Source organism: Emys orbicularis, chromosome 5 (genome assembly GCF_028017835.1).
Source record: "Emys orbicularis isolate rEmyOrb1 chromosome 5, rEmyOrb1.hap1, whole genome shotgun sequence".
Lineage (NCBI taxonomy): Eukaryota > Metazoa > Chordata > Testudines > Emydidae > Emys > Emys orbicularis.
In genome coordinates this window covers 138,695,408-138,716,200 of record NC_088687.1, presented here as the reverse complement: position 1 = coordinate 138,716,200, position 20,793 = coordinate 138,695,408, and the positions used below count along the sequence as shown (strand labels likewise).

At 43.7% G+C, this 20,793-nt stretch overlaps 1 protein-coding gene across 1 annotated transcript in view; it reads left to right on the top strand.

The window, feature by feature from the left end:
* SLC4A11 (solute carrier family 4 member 11) overlaps positions 1–20,793 on the top strand; it is a 152,231-nt gene that overhangs the window by 121,328 nt on the left and 10,110 nt on the right. Inside the window, exons 15-19 of the mRNA XM_065405750.1 lie at positions 1,333–1,585; positions 3,941–4,047; positions 5,293–5,461; positions 11,473–11,658; positions 17,229–17,424. Of these exons, the coding sequence (XP_065261822.1) occupies positions 1,333–1,585; positions 3,941–4,047; positions 5,293–5,461; positions 11,473–11,658; positions 17,229–17,424 (911 nt within the window). The remainder of the gene's footprint in view (positions 1–1,332; positions 1,586–3,940; positions 4,048–5,292; positions 5,462–11,472; positions 11,659–17,228; positions 17,425–20,793) is intronic.

The following is a 20,793-nucleotide window of genomic DNA, read 5'->3' as shown; positions in this document are numbered from 1 at the left end:
CTTAATTGACTTCCTTTTCCATTGCTCCTCTCCTCCTGGCTGGTTGCTGTCTTTTATCTTCCTCTTCGCCCACTACCCTTTCCTGGCTGCCTCTTTTCCTAATGAGTTTCCCAGTCTTTTGCTCATCTGAGACCATGGCATCTTCCATCAAGTATGGTCAGACCCATCCAAACTGCCAAACCTTCCAGAAGTATTCCTCTAATACTATTTTGATTTTAATTACAGAATGGAATTAGCATATTTACAGCAGCTACTCTGTTCTATCAATATTTAGCTGCAGTCTCTTTAATGTAGATTATCTCACTATGTATTTTATGGACCTTATGAAGTCTTATAGGGTATTTAACTTGGATAGTTATAGCAGGCATGTTTGCGTTTATCATTTATTGAGGTAAATTTTTAAGCTAGTTATAGTAGGCCTGATAAACCATAATATCTCAATGCATTTTGCAAATTCAGATTTGGAGCATGTTTACAAATGTATTATCTCCCAGTTAATTTGTCTGTCCTATAAAACCGAACTTGGACATCTTTGCACTAGTGAGTGTAGGAAAGTACTTACTGCATGTTCATAATAGTAACTTTCCTAAGTATACTCTACCTTGGATGTTTTCAGTTGTTGCCAAGTGCATATTTTTAGTATACTAGAGCAAGAAATTGCCACAGTTTACTTCTTTACATTTAAAGCCATGATTCAGTGCATGGAGCAAAACCAGGTAACAATATGAGGAATGGGGGGGGGGACTTCCATTTCTGTACTGTAACTTACAAATGGCCTAACTATTTTCTTAAATTTATAAAACAAGCTACGTTTCGTGCACAACTGAATTATAAACTCCTAATAATCTGGTTTCTCTTACCTTCAGTAGTGTGAATGGTGCCATTAGAGTACTAGACTATGCACAGACTCCGAGTTCCTGTGTTCCCGGGGGGGTCGTGCTTGACTCTCGCTCCACTCCAGGCCTTGTCCCCACTCCACCACTTTCCCCAAGCCCCACCCTCGCTCTGCCTCTTCCTGCCCCATTCCGTCTCCTCCCCCAAGTGCACCCCACCCTCGCTCCTCCCCTTCCCCCCAGTCCCTCCTGCATGCTGCTGAACAGCTGATCTGTGTCGGGCGGGAGGCACTGGGAGGGAGGGAGGGAGGGAGAGGAGCTGATCACTATTTTTTTTTTCCCGTGGGTGTTCCGGCCCCGGAGTACCCACAGAGTTGGCGCCTATGTGACTACGGATAAAGAGAGACTACACAGTGAAAGTTAATAATACTGCAAGCTCAAGTTGCTTTGAATTGTTACAGACCTATCCTAACATTTGCCTATTTGTTGTTTTGTGCAGTTTTTAAGAAATATTACTACCATGAGCACCAAGGAGACAGTTACTTGGAAAATACACGTGCTGATGTAATTCCAAGCCTCAGCATCAATACCACCTTCTTGATGAATTCATCAGTGAGCAGGTCTATGTCGCTGGAGAATCAGACAGGCATGAATGAGGTCGTGCATTATGGACGTGAAACTGCTGTCCTTAGTCTCATGTTGATGCTGGGAACCCTTTGGCTTGGTCATACACTTTATCAATTTAAGAAAAGGTGAGTTACTTCAACCTTAGAGTTCATTCTACAGATTCAAATCCCAATCTTGAGTCTAGGGTCTGTCTACACTGCAAATAGACACCTGTGGCTGGTCCAGGCCAGCTGACTTGGACTTCCAGGGCTCAGGCTAAAGGACCATTTAATAATGGTGTAGACATCAGGCTGCAGCCCAACCTCTGGGATTCTCCCACCTTGCAGGGTTCTAGAGACTGGGCTCCCGTGTGAGCCCGAACATCTTCACTGCAATTAAACCGCCCCTTAGCCTGAGCCCTCGAGTCCAAGCTAGCTGGCCTGGGCCAGCCGGGGTTTTTTAATTGCAGTGTAGACATACCCCTAGTGAAGTTAGTGGGAGTTTTGCCATTGACTTCAGTGGGAACAAGTACAGGCCTTAATTTGGCTGGCAATCTGGAAAATCCCAGTCGTCTGCAGCTGCGGCGCAGATCAAACAGTGATACAAGTTGTCGAGGAGTGCCTGCTAACCCAATTCAGCGGTGGGCTCCGAGAGCGCCACTTGGCCACTACGAACGCCGTTGCTTGGCTCAGCGAATAGGCAAACGCTAAGTAAAGCTTGTTTAATCAGTGGAAGACATGCTTCCATATCTGGCTGGGCATTTTAAGACATTAGTAGATTTTGAAAGTGTTGTGACAGTCATATAAGCTTCCTTTGACTCTCTTGGAGTGTGCGTGGCTAAAACCCAGTTAATCTCATAAGAACGGCCACTCTGGGTCAGACCAGTGGTCCATCTAGCCCAGTATCCTGTCTTCCATTGGTGGCCAATGCCAGGTGCTGCAGAGGCAGTGAACAGAACAGGTCATCACTGAGTGATTGTCCACTGTTGTCCACTCCCAGCTTCTGGCAATCGAGCTAGGGACAACCAGAGCACGGGGTTGCGTCCCTGACCATCTTTGCTAATAGTCATTGACAGACCTATTCTCCATGAACGTATCTAATTGATTTTTTTAAAACCCATTGTATTTTGGCCTTCACAACATCCTCTGGCAACAAGTTCCACAGGCTGACTGTGTCTTGTGTGAAGCAGTACTTCCTTTTGTTTGTTTTAAACCTCCTGCCTATTAACTTCATTGGGTGACCCCTGGTTCTTGTGTTATGAGAAGGGGTAAATAACACTTCCCTATTCACTTTCTCCACACCACTCATGATTTTATAGAGCAGTATAATATTGCCCCCAGTCGTCATTTTTCCAAGCTTAAAAGTCCCAGTCTTTTTAATCTCTCCTCGTACAGAAGCTGATCCATCCCCCTAATCATTTTTGTTGCTCTTCTCTGTACCTTTTCCAATTCTAATATATCTTGTTGGAGATGGGGTGACCAAAACTACACAGTATTCAAGGTGTGGATGTACCATGGATTTATATTATAATATTTTCTGACTTATTATCTATCCCTTTCCTAATGTCTCCTAACATTCTGTTTGCTTTTTGGCTGCCACTGCACATTGAGTGGATGTTTTCAGAGAACTATCCACAGTGACTCCAAGATCTTTCTTGAGTGGTAACAGCTAATTTAGAGCCCATCATTTTGTAGGGATTATTTTCCAATGTGCATTACTTTGCCTTTATCAGCATTGACTTTCTGCTGCCGTTTTGTTGCCCAGTCACACAGTTTTGTGAGATCCCTTTGTAACGCCTCACAGTCTACTCTGGACTTAACTATCTTGAGCAATTGTGTATGATCGGCAAATTTTGCCACGTCACTGTTTTCTAAATGATCTGGAAAAGGGGTAACTGTTTAGAAATATACTCCCGTATTGTAAATGATAATTTCCTGGAAAGGTACTTCATCTCACTTTCCTCCAAAAGCACAAAAGGTAGTTAGCTGGGCATCCAACTCTCTCTGAGAGTCCATGGGAATTGGGTGCCTTAACTCCTTTTGGAGTCTTTGACAAATCTCCTACTTGAATGGTTAAAGAATGGAAAAGTACTGGAGCTGGAAATTGCAGACACAAGCCGCTTTGTGGGGGGGGGGGAAACTGGAAATAACAGCTAGCTGTCAGCTCTTGAAGACTGTGCGTGTTGTTCAAAGCCTGAATCTTAAATTTTGTTCCCTTTTGGGTTTCACTGTGATTTTCATCAAACTTCAGAGCCTACATTTCCCATAAACGGAGATTCTACTGTTTTAGCTTTCAAAAAACGGGTAGGTACATTACGTCATTAAGGACTTTTTAAAATAATATTGGGAGTGAAGAATTAACAAGAGCAGCACTGGGCTGAAGTAGCATTCGGTATAGAGCCTGTGGTTTGAATGATTACTCCATTACCGTCGTAGCGGGAAAACTGAGTATGGTGGATGCTAATGTAAAGTTGTTTTTTTTTTTTTTTTTTATAATTGCAGCCCCTATTTGCATGCAAGGGTCCGCGAAATCCTGTCCGACTGTGCCTTACCCATATCCGTTCTAACCTTCTCCATCGTAGGCTCCTACTTCTTCAAGGAAATAGAAAGTAAGTCCGCTTGTTTACTCTTCCAGATTACCAGGAGAAAGGCGCTTAAGATGGAATGAAAAAAGAAAACAAGTTTATTGCAAAGAACATTAACATAAAAATACAAAAGTTCTTCAGTATATTGTCTCAAATACATGCCTACACATGCATAACTATGCCTCCAATTCATCAATAAAAGTTAATTTATGCAAACACCGAATCAAACAGTTGCATATAGTTTTTCTCAGTGCATTATTTAAGTTTGTCATTTCATTTGAATGTCATTAAAATGTGCATCTGTTGTTAGAAAGAGTTGATCCTATTATTCTCATAAAGAACAAAAGGGCAGGGCAATTAGTAGGCAGGAAGGGTTGTTGCCAGCTGTGCAGATGTGGTGTTGATGATCTCGGCCTGTTCTTTTAGTCTCCTCTTTATATTTTCCTAATGAAAAGTGTAATGGTCCAAAGCATCTGGGTGATTCTAAGATACACAAGGAAGTCTAACAATGATACACCATTCATTGGACAGACGGATCAGCTTTTCCATATCAGGAAGAGAGAATAGGGACAGGAATTGCATTGACCTGTGATGACGTGAGTGGACGATGTGAGGAAGTGTATGGAAGTAAATAAGAAGTGGCACTTTTGGTGTGACTCTCACTCCATCCAACTGGATTGAGAAGTGGTGAATTGTAGCGTGTGATCTTTCCCTTAGTGACGATGGATTTCTTGCCACCAGCTGAAGCCAGCCCCGTATTATGCTAAAACCCATTGTGCAGCTCATTTGGTGTTGAGAGTATTTTAAAATGCCTATACTAGCAAATTAACTATGAAGTAAGACTGTACGATGAAGATGGCAAATTATTTGTAATTATTTCAGATCCAGAAACATGCTGTAAAATCCTATATCTATGATAAGAGTGGGTTTTTTTGTTTTGTTTTTTGTTTTGTTTTTTGCATTGTCCTCAATTAAAATTTTCATCTCCTTATAAAATAAAAATTGCAGCGTGACTAGCCATGATCAGTCAGGGCTAGAGTGATAAATATATATATTTTAAAAACAGTAGATTTATAGACTTCAGCACAAGAAGGGGCCATTATGATTCTCTTGCCTGACCTCCTGCATAATGCAGGCCAGAGAACCAGTGGAACCTGTATCAAAGCCAATAACTTGTGGTTGGGCTAGAACATAAGTTGGCTTCATGCAGGTAGCTAGAAAACAGTAGGATGCCTCTTTAACACTTTTTTTTCCCCTGTGTGTTTACAGTGTCCAAATTTAACTACAACCCATCTGAGAGCTTATTCGTGCTGGCCCCAATCCAATCTCTCTCCATTGGCTCTGTAATGAGTGCCATGGGCCTGGGGTTCCTTCTGTCGATGCTTTTCTTCATAGAGCAGAATATAGTGGCATCACTCACAAATGCTCCAGAGAACAGGTAAAATGGTTAATCCCTTTCTTTCCAAACCAGGGCAGTTCTTCTTAGGGCTCCTCGATGTGAACAATGAGACCGGGGCAGTGAATCTACCCAGCCCTAGCCTCGAACTATCCTTGTGCACCCTGCTAATGTTTGTTAACAGTTGAATAGACTTCTTTGACCTAGTCCTCTTTGAAATGGGAAACAGAACAGGAGTACTTGTGGCACCTTAGAGACTAACCAATTTATTTGAGCATAAGCTTTCGTGGGCTACAGCCCACTTCATCGGATTCATAGACTGGAACATACAGCAAGAAGATATTTATACATACAGAGGACATGAAAAGGTGGAAGTAGCCATACCAACTGTAAGAGGCCAATCAACTGAGATGCTCAAATAAATGTGTTAGTCTCTAAGGTGCCACAAGTACTCCTGTTCTTTTTGTGGCTACAGACTAACACGGCTGCTACTCTGAAACCTTTGAAATGGGACTAGCTCAAAGAGCAGTAATGAACTGTTAGCGCATGTCAGCAGGGTACATATGGAGAGTGCCCCGTAGATTCACATTCCTGCTTGCAGCAGTCTAATTGTTCATGTAGAGAAGCCCTGAGATAATTTCACTTCAGTACTATATTACAGTGTTCTGGGTAAAGATGGACTGGGACTGAATTACACAACCTTGCTAGCTCTGTTTGTGTACCCCTTATATATTTACATGTGGAAGACTCCAAATTCTTCATACCTGGAATGGTATTTGATGCCAGTCCCAGAATTACTGCCTCTAGCGATGTGTTCTTTTGGGAGTGATTTCATAGGTAGGGGTCTGCTTAAATCATGGAGAAATCACACCCTTTTTTTGCCGGTTGGTCACGGCATAAATAGCAAATTTTGCACATGTAACACATCCATGAAATTTGTTGTTTTATGCTGTGAGCGACCCACAAAAACTGTGTGATTTCTCTGCAGCATTTCTCAAGCTGGGGGCCCTGCCCCAAAAGGAGGTCTCAAGCCAATTAGGGGCTATGGCATTGCCACCCTTACTTTTTTGCTGCTGCCGGCAGCGGTGCTGCCTTCAAAGCTGGGCACCCAGCCAGCAGCTGCCGCTGTCCATTCTGCCTTCAGAGCTGGGTGGCCGGAGACCAGATTTCACGAGTGAGACCAGATTTCATGCAATTAGGACATGTGATTGCAGCATACGAAGTTGTACTCGTGCTAGTTTTTATCAAAGTTAGTTCGAATAATAATAGCAGTGAAGCTACAGCAGGACAGGCTAGCCCTGCCCGCCCAGGACCCTGGGTATGGGCTTGAGCAGCTGCCAGCCTGCGCTACTTTGAATCATAGAAGATTAGGGGTGGAAAGGACCTCAGGAGGTCATCTAGTCCAACCCCCTGCTCAAAGCAGGACCAACACCAACTAAACCATCCCAGCCAAAGCTTTGACAAGCCTGACCTTAAAAACCTCTGAGGATGGAGATTCCACCACCTCCTTAGGTAACCCATTCCAGTGCTTCACCACCCTCCTAGTGAAATAGTGTTTCCTAATATCCAACCTAAACCTCCCCAACTGCAACTTGAGACCATTGCTCCTTGTTCTGTCATCTGCCACCACTGAGAACGGTCTAGATCCATCCTCTTTGGAACCCCCTTTCAGGTAGTTGAAGGCTGCTATCAAATCCCCCCTCATTCTTCTCTTCTGCAAACTAAACAAACCCAGTTCCCTCAGCCTCTCCTCATAAGTCATGTGCTCCAGCCCCCTAATCATTTTTGTTGCCCTCTGCTATACTCTTTCCAATTTTTCCACATCCTTCTTGTAGTGTGGGGCCCAAAACTGACCCAGTACTCCAGATGAGGCCTCACCAATGCCGAATAGAGGGGAATGATCACATCCCTCGATCTGCTGGCAATGCTCCTACTTACACAGCCCAAAATGCTGTTAGCCTTCTTGGCTATACTACCATTGTTACTTGAACTAGCTTTGCTCTAGAAATAGATCAAAGCTAGCTCAGGTATTTCTGCATGTGCTGCATTTCCACCTTCCAACTGCAGTGTAAACATACCCATAGTGCCAAGTGTGCTCTGGCATTATTCCTAGAAATTTATATTTGGGGATTACATGGTGCACGATGAGTGGCTACCACCCATTTTGTTTGTTGGGCCAACAAGTACTCAACCTACCTGGGAGCTTCCAAAACCACCAATGTCTAAAGCAGAGGTTCTCAAACGGGGGGCATGGAATGTATTCTGGGAGGGTGTGAGAAGGCAGAGCAAAGAGCAGTGGCTTCTGGCTGGGCACCCAGCTCTGAAGGCAGCGCCGCCGCCAGCAGCAGCGCAGAAGAAATGATAAGGTATTGCCACCCTTACTTCTCTGCTGCTGCTGGTGGTGGCAGCGCAGCCTTCTGAGCTGAGTGGCCGGAAAGCGATACACTATATACTTAAATGGCTCTGTTTGAATCAATGATGCCTTACTGTTTTTAATATTTAGTGAGAGTTTAATGTTGATTGATTGATTGATTTTAATGGGTATATGTACTTGTGTGGTCAGGGGAGGGGGAGCGAAAACTACTTACAGACATGAACAAGAGGGGCGCAATCAAATAAGTTTTTGAGAACCACTAGGCTAGAGAGACCAGATAGTCAGACCCTCTCAAATTGGGTTTATTGGAACAAAGAAGGTTATTTCAAGCCTCTGTTAAGAAAATGAATCGTCAGGAAGCATTTCAGTTTTTGGAAAGAATCTTCAGAAGCAGTCTCTTATATGACTTTTGACAAAGACAAGGAACCAGCATTGCGTTGGAGCAGTGAGCAAAGCTTCTGAAGATTGGTTACCTCACCCTGCTGCTTTGCTGTTCTTATTTTATGGATTTTTCATTTATGATCTCATTTATTCTGAAGTCAATGGGTGCACCTCCCATTCTGATATGTGGTCAGCCTTGTGGTTTCTTGATGTTTGGAATGCGGTGAATATTTCTCTTTAAACTAAGAGCGGATCAACCAAAAAGAGCTACCGCATCATGTATTGCAGCTATGCTAATTTAAAAGAATTTTGAAACTGAAAAAGGAGCATTTGGAACTATGCTGGCTTGCCGCTATATAATTCAGAATATGGAAGCAAAGGAGGTCAGGCTTAAAGTAGGACAGTATGTGTAATCTAGTATCACTTTTATCTAAAAGCTCTGATTTATGCACAGGCTTGGAAACAAGAAGCTACAGTCTTCAAATATTCCCTTTGATGTTTCTACCAACTACAATCAGCTGTGGCATCAAGGGTGAATTTATAGGATTTTTCCTCCCCCCCCCCCCCCCCCCCCCCCCCCCCCCCCCCGCCCTCCCCGGGAACTACCATTTTCTCAGTGGATTTTTTTTTTGCTAATGTAACACATGGGAGGGTGGTTTTTTTTTTTTTTCTTGCATAACAATTTTTTTTTTTAGTGTTTTTTCTGTTTCTCACACTTTATTTGATAAAGGACCATTAGCACAGGAAAGCAGAGAGGGATGGACAGGCTCAAAACAATTGGGTTATGCCTGTTCTGGGATTTCTTCTCTGTGCCGCTGGAAAATTCTCCTCTATCCTCATTGATGCAGCTCTTTAATTAAATAGTGATTGGCATAAATGTAAGTTGTAAATGGGTCATTTTGCCATTTTCTTGATTGAATTTCTTGAGTCATTTACTGCCTATGTGACATTAGAAGCACATGTGATGTGGTGACTTTTGGTATTGAGTAGGGTTATAGTTAAAGGGTACAGTTAACTGGGTTCTTCCTTAGATATCAGAGCCAAACTGCTAACTCCCACATCAGTGTCTTTTTCAAATGGAATGGAGCCTTTCTGTTGTGGTACAGAAAGGCAAAAGATGCTGCTCAACTGAAAGTAGATTGAATTGCTCAGTTACAAGATTCTTCAAAACTGGATTGGGTAAAGCATTACCAATTAAAATCTAGATCTAGCTGGTCCTGCCTCAGCATAGAATCACAGAAGATTAGAGTTGGAGGAGACCTCAGGGGATCATCTAGTCCAACCCCCTGCTCAAAGCAGGATCAACCCCAACTAAATCATCCCAGCCAGGGCTTTGTCAAGCCGGGCCTTAAAAACCTCTAAGGATGGAGATTCCACCACCTCCCTAGGTAACCCATTCCAGTGTTTCACCACCCTCCTAGTGAAAGTGTTTCCTCATATCCAACCCTGACCTCCCCCACTGCAACTTGAGACCATTACTCCTTGTTCTGTCATCTGCCACCACTGAGAGCAGCCGAGCTCCATCCTCTTTGGAACCCCCCTTCAGGTAGTTGAAGGCTACTATCAAATCTCCCCTCACTCTTCTCTTCTGCAGACTAAATAAGCCCAGTTCCCTCAGCCTCTCCTCATAAGTCATGTGTCCCAACCCCCTAATCATTTTCATTGCCCTCTGCTGGACTCTTTCCAATTTGTCACCATCCTTTCTGTAGTGAGGGGCCCAAAACTGGACACAATACTCCAGATGTGGCCTCACCACTACCGAATAGAGGGGAATAATCACTTCCCTCCATCTGCTGGCAATGCTCCTGCTAATGCAGCCCAATATGCCGTTAGCCTTCTTGGCAACAAGGGCACACTGCTGACTCATATCCAGCTTCTCGTCCACTGTAATCCCCAGGTCCTTTTCTGCAGAACTGCCACTTAGTCAGTCGGTCCCCAGCCTGTAGCAGTGCATGGGATTCTTCCGGCCTAAGTGCAGGACTCTGCACTTGTCCTTGTTGAACCTCATCAGATTTCTTTTGGCCCAATCCTCCAATTTGTCTAGGTCACTCTGGAACCTATCCCTACCCTCCAGGGTATCCACCTCTCCCCCCAGCTTAGTGTCATCCGTGAACTTGCTGAGGGTGCAATCCATCCCATCATCCAGATCATTAATGAAGATGTTGGCCATGCGGGGGTGGACTAGATGACCTCTCAAGGTTCCTTCCAGCCCTGCTTTTCTATGATTCTGTGAAGAGAAAAATGATGGGTCGACTGGGCAATGTACAGACGGCTTAATAAATTTTCACTGTCTCTTACATCTGTGGTTCTGTACATTGAGTTTCAGCATAACTTAGCTGATGTTGCCCATTATTCAAATTGAGTACGTGCTGTACATATCTTGAATCAGGTCCCAGGCCATGGTCTGCTTGCTGTCAACTGAATACTTTAAAAACTTATCAAAAAACCTAAGGGCAACATCCCAGGTTGGGACTGAAACAAGGATAGAGTAAGTAGCCAGATGGATCTAGGCTTTGAAAAAAAGCCCACAGTGGCATAGGCAATGAAATACTTTTTTGTGTAAGCTAACGGGAAAATCCAAAAAGGGCTGATAGGGAAAGAAAACAATAAAGGAAGCCTCAGGTGTTCAGGTGTTGCTTTGGCAATGTGGAAGAACAGGATGTGAGCTCGGAACGTGCCTGCTCAAAGCTTGCCTATAGGGGAAGCAGGCACATAACCCCAATGGATGCTGCTGATTAAAGGTGTCTTTCCTCAGAGTGGGCCCCCCTACGGGCCTTTAGTAAATGTTTAAGCATGTAGCTAACTTACCAGGCACACACATGAAATGCATCAAAAAACAAGGCCTGGAAAATTTCAGCTTGATGGATGAAAGTTTATGAGCAACTAAAAACAGGAGTTTAAAATGAAAAATGCTTTGGCAACCCTTGCTATTGCTGTTGCTAGTACTCCAGCGAGAACAGTCGTACATCTGATGGTAATATTAATTTTGAATGAGTTGAGGTATCCTGTTTAATATGACAGTAATAAATGCTGAAGAAATTGAGGACTAGACCATTCTTATAATGGGAAATGTTTCTCTTTTCAGTTGTTCTTTCAAACTGATTGCTCTCCCCCGGCAGCAATCACGTTTTCATTACCTTTCAAATTCATGTACTGTCCTCTATAAAAGAGGAGGTCTGTAAAATTCTGTGCGTTGAGCTGCACAATCAGTGTCCATCAATGAACCTGCTAGCTCAGTCATAGCAAGGGCAGCATTGTTACTACATGGTTGAGTGCACATAAAAACTTTATTAACTAGAGTTTATTTCAGGTTAGTGAAAGGAACAGCTTATCACTGGGACCTCCTCCTTGTAGCTCTGATTAACACGGGACTGTCTGTCTTCGGATTGCCATGGATACATGCTGCGTTCCCTCATTCCCCAATGCACGTCCGAGCACTGGCCTACGTGGAAGAGAGGGTTGAAAACGGGCACATCTATGAGACGTAAGTTTTGGGGACAAATCCATAGAAGGAAAGAGATGTGTGTCTGGGCATCCTGAGGGGTTTTCCGGGGTTCTTTAAACACTACAAATGATTAATTCACATCATTCAGAACAATCTTTCCTGTCAGTCTCCACCAATCCAGACTGCGGGTGCTAGGAATGTTCTGCCCACATCAACACAGATGCAGCTGGGATGAAGAAAGATTGTTTGGGGGTCACTTATTGGTCCCAGGACCAGCTATCAAACCTTGTGGTTGACTGTAAACACCACCACTATTCTGCATCTTTGGAGTAGCTGGCAGTTGCACTGCTCTGACAGGGCACTTTCTTTCGGTGCTAGCCTCAAGGTATGCTGCTGGGAAGCCAGGTCTTCCATATCTCAGTACTTTTTTTCCCTACTTTTTTGATTCATCTGGGAATCCACAAGAAAAAAACTTTTTGTTGAACTCTGTCTCCTCAGAGATCTTAGTATTTCTAAGCTCTCTGCTGAAGCCCTGCTGAGCAGTGAGACAGTAGTTTGGCCAGACGCTGCCTGCTTGTCTCATTAGAAAAATATCCAGTGCTACTCCCCCGTGTCTGAAGCCTGCGAGGTCAATAGTGCAAAGGGTAGAAAACAGTATCAGTGTGGATCTGTTTCAAAGCTCACTGCAGCATCTTCCATTGTACCTCAGGAAGCTGAGAGATTTCTGTTACACAGATAGCTTTCCTGGGGCCACCCCTCTGCCATTAGGTCCTCTTGGGAAAATGTTGACAGGACTGAGGCAAGTAGGTGCGCACGACCATAAGCTACACTAAGAATCTTCTCCTTCGTGTTCATTCTGCCCTGAGGTGCTTAGATATATAAATGACAACTTTGAACTGGATGCTGGGGAATGGGAGTATTTTCTGCCTTCTACAGCTCCCGTGGAGATTCCAGATCTCTTGTTCCTCACAAAGCTGTAAACCAGGGGTAGGCAACCTATGGCACGCGTGCCGAAGACGGCACGCAAGCTGATTTTCAGTGGCACCCACACTGCCCGGATCCTGGCCACCGGTCCGGGGGTCTCTGCATTTTAATTTAATTTTAAATGAAGCATCTTAAACATTTTAAAAACCTTATTTACTTTGCATACAACAATAGTTTAGTTATATATTATAGACTTGTAGAAAAAGACTTTCTAAAAACGTTAAAATTGGCACGCGAAACCTTAAATTAGAGTGAATAAATGAAGACTCGGCACACCACTTCTGAAAGGTTGCCGACCCCTGCTGTAAACTATAAACAAGAGGCTCTATGTATTGTTGTCTTCCTCCTCCTCAACTGCCTTGTTGTGAGAGGGAAGTTGAAGCAAAGCTTAAGTAGAAAATCAAAAAAGGGTCGTTCACCTCTGGGTACGGAAAGCTCCCACCTCTTGCTCTCTGAAAGAAACCAAGCTACAGACTCAGAACATGATGGATACAAGTAAACACAAGAATCAAGAACCTCCCCTGAAGTGGGCAAAAAATTTCCTCTTCCTTGTCTGCGGAGAAATCTGCATCAGAGTTTAATCCAGGCCAACCTTGGAATCTGATCGTGTAGCTAAATTAATTCAAGATGCTACGCCGCATATAGCGAGGAGCCCAGTGATCTAGCCTTGGTTTAAGGATTCTTTGAAGAGGAGCTAGGATTATATTCTGGAGTCTCCCCCAGTTCCCTGTATTTCCTCAGCTGATGACAAGCCTTCTAGGGCCATAGTCTTAGCTGCCAGACTCTAAAAAGTCTCTGCAGAGCCTGTGTGAACTGATTTTGAAGAGCTTTTTATATAAAATGGACAAATTTGGTTAGATTTTGCCAGCAATGGGCACATTCCCTCTTGTCCCCCCTCGCCTGGCCAGATTTCAAGCCCTTGCTACAAAGCATGGAAGTGCTAGAGCTTCTCAACCAAACAATTGTAAGAATTTTTTTTTTTTGACATGGGTACAACATATTTTCCCTAATCTTGTTCTTGGAAACAGTTGAACCTTTCTTCCAGAAACTTTTCAGAATAATTCAACTTCATAGACTCATAGACTTTAAGGTCAGAAGGGACCATTATGATCATCTAGTCTGACCTCCTGCACAATGCAGGCCACAGAATCTCACCCACCCACTCCTGTATCAAACCTGTGTCTGAGCTATTGAAGTCCTCAAATCATGGTTTAAAGACTTCAAGGTGCAGAGAATCTTCCAGCAAGTGAGGGAAGACGCCCGGCATGGGAAATGTCAGCCCCAATGGGTGAAATCTGGCAAGGTTGCAAGCAACTGACAACTGGTCAGGAAAACTTTGCTATAAGCGGTGCTACGAGCGCTGCCTATAAATAGTGTCCTAGAGCTGGAAGCAGATTCACAGCACTTCTCGCATCAAGACCATTTCCCATGTACCTAACAGCACTAATATCACCAGCAAAACCCATCAGCGCTGTTGTTCCTAAACCATCAGGAGAGGGGACCAGGAGCCTATATTTACCCTGCTAGACTTTCAAGTTGTTTTGATGGGTAGAATTATATCTCTTGGCTCTGAAAATAATCATCTAATCCAGTTCTGCACATAAAGTTCAAACCTCTTACCCTCGCTTTTTTAATTCACACAGGCCCTATCTCCCTCTCTGACCTGGTCTCCTTTGGAATGCCCTCTCTGGCTCTGTCATGTCCAGGTCAGGTTGCAAGCTCTCTTTTACTTGGCTTACGAGGCACCTAGTACACTTTGTGAATGCTCAAAATAACAATTCCGATAAATTTGTGAACCATGAGGCTGCCCAGTAATTGACCCGTTTGCATCAAACATAAATTCCCACTGTATACTGTCTGCTGAAGAGAGCCTGGGGCACTTTTAATAGGCACATTCAGTATTTTCCTGGACAGGCCAAATTAACTAATGTATTCCATCCCTCGTGTTTCACTATTAACAGAGGGTCATCTGAGAGGCTAGAATAGAATGTTACTGGTCCTAGAAGCTCCTGAATGGTCACTGATGCTGGGACACAAGCCATCAAAGAATCAGTTATGCTTCCAGCTTGCCTGAGTCCATCATCTCAAGGATCTTTGTTCCGCAACAAGCCAGGCCTGGATGCACACCAGTGGGGAATGAATTCCATCCACCTCACTGACTGCTGGCCATCCCAATTCTTCCAAAGGTCCTTACAGAATTTGGGGTAATCGTCTGTAAATAGCAAAATGGGAAGAACTTGTCCCTTTGGAGTCTGGATTTTTGCATGAGGATCTGGCCAGTGGTTCTAGGTTTTGCAGGAGGGTCTTGACCAGTGTTAGCAGATTCCAATTTCTGCTGTGCAAATGCAGTTGGGAGACTGAGGGTAATTCCTTTTGATGACCCTTCTGTCATTTTTAGGTTTGATCCTGGATCTGTTGTATCACTCATCCATGGAGCTTAAACATGGCCTTCAAAAGACTTTGCATTCCCCCCTTTTAATAGATGGGCTTTATTCTTTAGATCTTGTAACTAACTGATCTATCTTAATTCTGCCATGTTATTCAAGTATAATATTTTCTATTTTTCCCCCTTGTTAAAGAGTAACAGGTTACAGTTTATATTTATTGGCATGGAAGGTTACGTTACCCGAGAAGCCTTCACTTTGGGGAATTTAAGTCTGGATCTCACCACAACCTTAAATGCTGCATTCTTGCATTTATTATATGAAATAGGTGGTTTGAAATTCAGTCTCTCCTACAGTAAGGGAGTGTCTACATAATATATCTTTTACAAGAATTCAGTGTGGAAAGGATCCACCCCACAGGGCAGGAAATCTCCTATAGGCCAGAAGGAATTGCAAAGCCCCAGAAATGTGTGCGTGTGTGTGTGTATACAAAACAGAAAAATGTGTTCTATTGGATCTCCATTCCTGTGACTTTAAAATGCTTTGTTACCAGAAGCTTGGTTGCAGGTCATCTGGAATACAAGGTTCTACATCCAGATAATGTCACCACAGGATGGCAGTGATGGGGTGTATAAACCCCACAATGGAGAGAGGCGGGCACAGGAACAATTCTGGGCCCAGGTAGCCCCACCCTGGCAGGCCTGCTGGGTATGCTCTAGCTGGAGGAGGGATTTGAAAGGGAGTAATCACTTCAGCACAAGTGGGTGGCAGGCAGAGGGACAGGAGCTGCGCTCATTGCAATAAAGGGGGGTCCCCAGGAGGAGGGCAGCTGCACAAAGCCGGGACTTCTCAGCCTGTAGATGCCCATAGACCAGGTGAGAAGGGATAACCACAAGCAAGTCACAACGTATCCAGAAGAGGGACAGAGTTGTTGGAAGAGACCATGCAGAGAGTACCTGATGCTTTTCGTATGCTATCCAAGTGAGCCCCTTGGTCGGAACTTGGTGGAGTGGGAGAACCCGGGTTCCCTTCCCTCCCACTAACCATGAGGCATGGCCGTTTACCACTAGTGTGGGTTCCCCCACTCACAGGCACCGAAACAATCTTCAGTCCAGTTGTCTCTGTGTTGATATAGGCAGGCCTTTGCCAGCAGTTAACCTCTGGATTGGTGGTTAGATTTCCTTATAAGGAAACAAAAATACAGGTAAACTGTCCTTTTTTTTTTTTTTTTTTTTTTTTGATAATCCTGGGAGAGGATCCTGGGAGAGGAGTTTTCCCCTTTTCGCTGTTTTTGGTAGGCACGTGGGACAATGGCAGAGATTGCTCACATTTAGGGTAGCAATGTCCTTTTTTCTTATCTTATTTTTTGGCTTACTGCATGGGGCACTCTGTTTCACATTCGGGAATGTTTCTAGACTGTGTTGTACAGTGTGTTTTAAAGTTACTTTGTCTTTTCTTACTTCCTGTCAATATTTTTCCAGTGACAGGTCTGTCAGTCTAAAAATCTGTCAAATTCTGGAAATTTGCATTAAGTAATTATGTTTTTAGCATGGTTAATGGGAAATTTGCAGAGCAACTCTCATACGCCACCACAGGATTAAGTTCCTAATTCCTTACATAATTCTCTGAACGTTTTCCCTGGTGTATAAACAAGGGGATTCTTGTGTTTATCAAAAATGCTGACGACTTAGTCAGGAGAATGTGTTTTCAAGTGGATCACTAGTGAGTTTCCACAGAAGCAGCTCCCTGACTTCTTTTTGGAGAGGGGGGCATGTATATGTGTAATAACATACATGCACACATCAGTGCGGTCTGAAATCAGGTAGTGCTGGGAAGGTTTAACGTGCAGAAAGGGGGCTCTAGCATGTTTTAAAGTGATTCTGTTTAGCAAACTGCAGATAACTAAATAGTTTAGTTTAAGCTCAGATAGGATCCTCGGAGCTTGGGAGAAAACAAAAGTAGAGACAGAAAATTAAATAAGCAAACTTGGTCCTGGCACTTATCCAGCTGCTCTGTTTGAGTGGTGGGCTAAATACCTGGACTGAGTCCAAGAGGGTTTCTGTCTTCTGAAAATATTAGCATTTGGCTGGAGATACTTGATGATTGTTGAACTGGAATGACACATGTCCCATAGCAGGCTCCCATTGTGAGTGAGCCCCAACGGTAAGCATGGGGGTTGACCTATCATTATCCTTCTCAGTCTTTGCTTCCGTGTCACTGTGTGTCTTCTCCCACCTACAGGATAGTGAGCGTGAAGGAGACACGACTGACTACACTGGTGGCCAACTTCTTGGTGGGTCTCTCGCTCTTCCTCCTGCCCTTCCCACTGCAGTGGATCCCGAAGCCAGTCCTCTATGGCCTCTTCCTGTACATCGCCCTGACCTCCATTGATGGGAATCAGCTCTTCGAGAGGGTGGCCCTCTTGCTGAAAGAACAGGTATAGAGAGTCGTCCTGGAACTGGAAATTTACTGCACAGGATATGGAACAAGAAATAGCGCCTTACATTCTGTTTCCTGAGGAAACTCATATAATGAGTTGATTACTACAGCTTCAAAACATTGCCATTAAATAGTCCATGATTATGTGTGTTTTAGCCTCCTCCTTCCCCAAGCCATCCTCCTCACACACCACACGCCCTATATAAGCTGTCTTGTGCGTGCGGCCACCATAATAATTACAGGGCAATAGGCCACCACAGGATTCCTGACGGGCTCGCCATTAACCCTGACAGGAAGGGTGCTTCAAAAACCTTATGTTCCTCTCCTTTGCTTGATACATGAAGGCGCTTTTATTGCCTGCCTTTGCATCACACCCTCATTTTGTGTTGATATTTGTCGTGTGGTTTTTACTTCCTTGCAGGTTGGCAAACAAGGCACAAGCTCTTTGGACCTTGAACTCACCCCTTCTCACAACGATGGGGATGGCATGTTTGAGTCCCTTTGCACTTAATTTACCCCCAAAACGTTCAGAATTATAGTACCTCTTGGTGTACGTTAGACAGTGAGTCGAACCCGGCTCTCAACCATGAGCATGCGGCTCCCAGTGAAAATTCCTCAGGGCAACGGTTAGCCAGTAACTTTATTTTTTTCTATTAAAAAAGAGTGAAACTAGTGCTCGTAAAAGCGAGGAACACCCTGATTGTAAGCTCTTTGCTGCTACAAGGACTGTCCGTCTCTCTTTGGGTTCGATAGCATCTGGCGGGATAGAACATTCATCCAGACTGAGGCATCTGTGTATTACTGTAATACAAACAATAATATTGACTTGACCCACATTCAGTTCAGGCAGATGTATAAACATCTCTGCATGCTGGAAATCTGTGGTGCTGGGAGTGCGGTTCCCCATGGAGCCTCAAGCTCTGCATGCTTAGGATGCCAAACCACAGGAGTAAGACAAGTCCCTGCCCAAAGAACTTGCAGTCAGAGTAAACAAAGAGGGGCATGCAGCATTCAGAAACACCTCCGTGACTGAATAGTTATGGTTCACCCATTAGTTTCATGGTTCTTATCTTTGGTTGGTACAGTTTTTCCTGTTGCCTTTGTTTTCTTTTATCTGTATTCTAAATTACTTAAACTCTGCCATTTGTTGCCTTTAAAATACCCCATTCCAGCCTGGGGGACTCTGAAGAGTCAGTTACATGGGGCTTCCCAAGCAACTTTTCCCTTCTGTGAGTTTTGCACAGAAGTGACCGAGCTTTAATGTGCTAATCTTTCACCTCAGGAGAAATGGGCTCCAAAGGACCTTCTATTGTTACTCCTGCTGGAGACAAACCCTGAAGTGTTTGCAGAGTACAAGCCATAAATGCTTGAACAATACCATTAAATAGATTTGGCATGTATTAATATATTTCTACCCTCTGACTGTAAAATATCTGGAACGTATGTTTTAAAAGCCAGCCACAGTGTCTACATACAGGGATAATATCTGTATGCTGTATAAATCCCATAAAATACCAGGTGTATAATGACAATGAATTTGAGAAGCGAGTGAAGCCAATAGCATAGTGAAACATTTTTCTTTTTATAAAACAAAGGTTTAAAATCTCAAATCGTGACTAGAAATGTTCAGTTTGTGCAAGTCTAAACTAAACAAATGCAGTTTAAAGCTAGCTGGTGAAAAATTAGTTACTCCTTCACTTACTCACCATGTCCTGAGTTCAGAATTACATTCCCCAGCTACAGAAGATATCCCTGCCTTATTCAGTGAAGTTATCAGTTATTGCAAGAGAGGAAAAAGAACCCTTATCTCAGGTCGTGGCATGTGAAAATGCTTTTCAGTTCGCCTGCTAATAGAGTATTTTTAGAAACCAATTACATTTCACAGCTGATAAGCAGTTGACTTCCAAGGTAGACTGTCATTCCGGAAAGCTACCGATTACAATCCATTGACAATTTTTCAGTAGAATAGTTTTCCATTGGAAAATGCAGTTTTGCCGAATTCGCACTGATTCTCAGGGGCATGTTGACTTTGACCAAATTTTCATCAGGAAAAAGTGGAAATGATTCATTTCAACTTTCTCATTGCATTTTAACAATATTGACATGTTAAAATATTGATTTTAATATTATATTACATTTATATATGTTATATTTTAATATCAGCTAAACATTGACACAAAATAAATCAAAATGATGAAGTTGTGATTAAACGTTTTTACCTTATGGGAAACATTTTGATGGTCCTGAACAGAAATTTTTTGGAATTTTTATTAGGCAGGAAATTTTGGTTTTCCGATCCAGGATGGAAACAAATTTCAAAGTGGAGCAGAAATTCCATTTAGTTCTTCTGCTGATGTTAACAGGACAGAAGCAAAGCCAGTCACTAGGTTAGACAGCAACAAGTAGTAATGTGAATCTCCACCTTATACGTTATGGTATTGTAATAAGGGCCAAATTATGGTTGTCCTTCAAGAGATTGCACATGCGTGTTCCACTCTTGGTGAGCACGTGCCCAGCTCACAGTTGTTGGAAATTTTTCTTTCAGTGGTACCCATGGGGTAGCTCAAGTGCACTCTGCTGCCGTGCGCCACTGTGTCCAGCGGTCCAAGAAACCCCTCAGAACTTTCTTACTGCCCGGGATTGTCATTGGAAGTTCTTGGCTTGCCTTAGCACGTGCTCTGTGTGCTCATTGTAAATAGTTTTCTAACTGAGTGGTACTTCGTTCATAGTGTAGATAGGATTTGTTTCTTTTTCAGTTCCCAGTTTGGGGTTTCCATTTCTTGGTACCAATGGGTACCCTGCATTTCCTGCACTAGGCCAATGTACCTGAGCAACCCACACTCAAGCCGCTTGAATTCTTTAGGGGAAGCTCATATTTGAGGTTGCTGCGAAATCTGCAAAGATTTTAAGTCTAGGACAAGGGAAGACAGAGAAGTCAGGCTAAAGATTATGCGCATGCCAGCAGCCCTGAGACCTCTGGCAGAGCCCAGCTGTTTGGACTCAGCAGTGACTCCTTCATCATTGGTTAGGAATCTTCTATGTTGCCCAAGACCCAGCACTGCTCACTCTCCCCATGCCTAAGAAGAGGCATACGACCTCTCAGCAGATCACCATTAAGGAAGGTTACTGGCACCAAAATTCTCTAGGCTTGGGATAAGCACAGAGTGCAGCTGAAACCCAAGCACTCCTCTGATACCACAGAAACCAGCACCATTGACTCCATAGGTACCATCGAGTTCAGGGCCTGATGGAGCACCTTCTATGTCTGCAGTACTGCATCATTCCAAGACCATCTTTGAACTTACCACTCTGGTGGCGTCTGTGGCAGTGAGAGGTCTGCTGAACCTGTTGGTACCGGTTTCCCCGG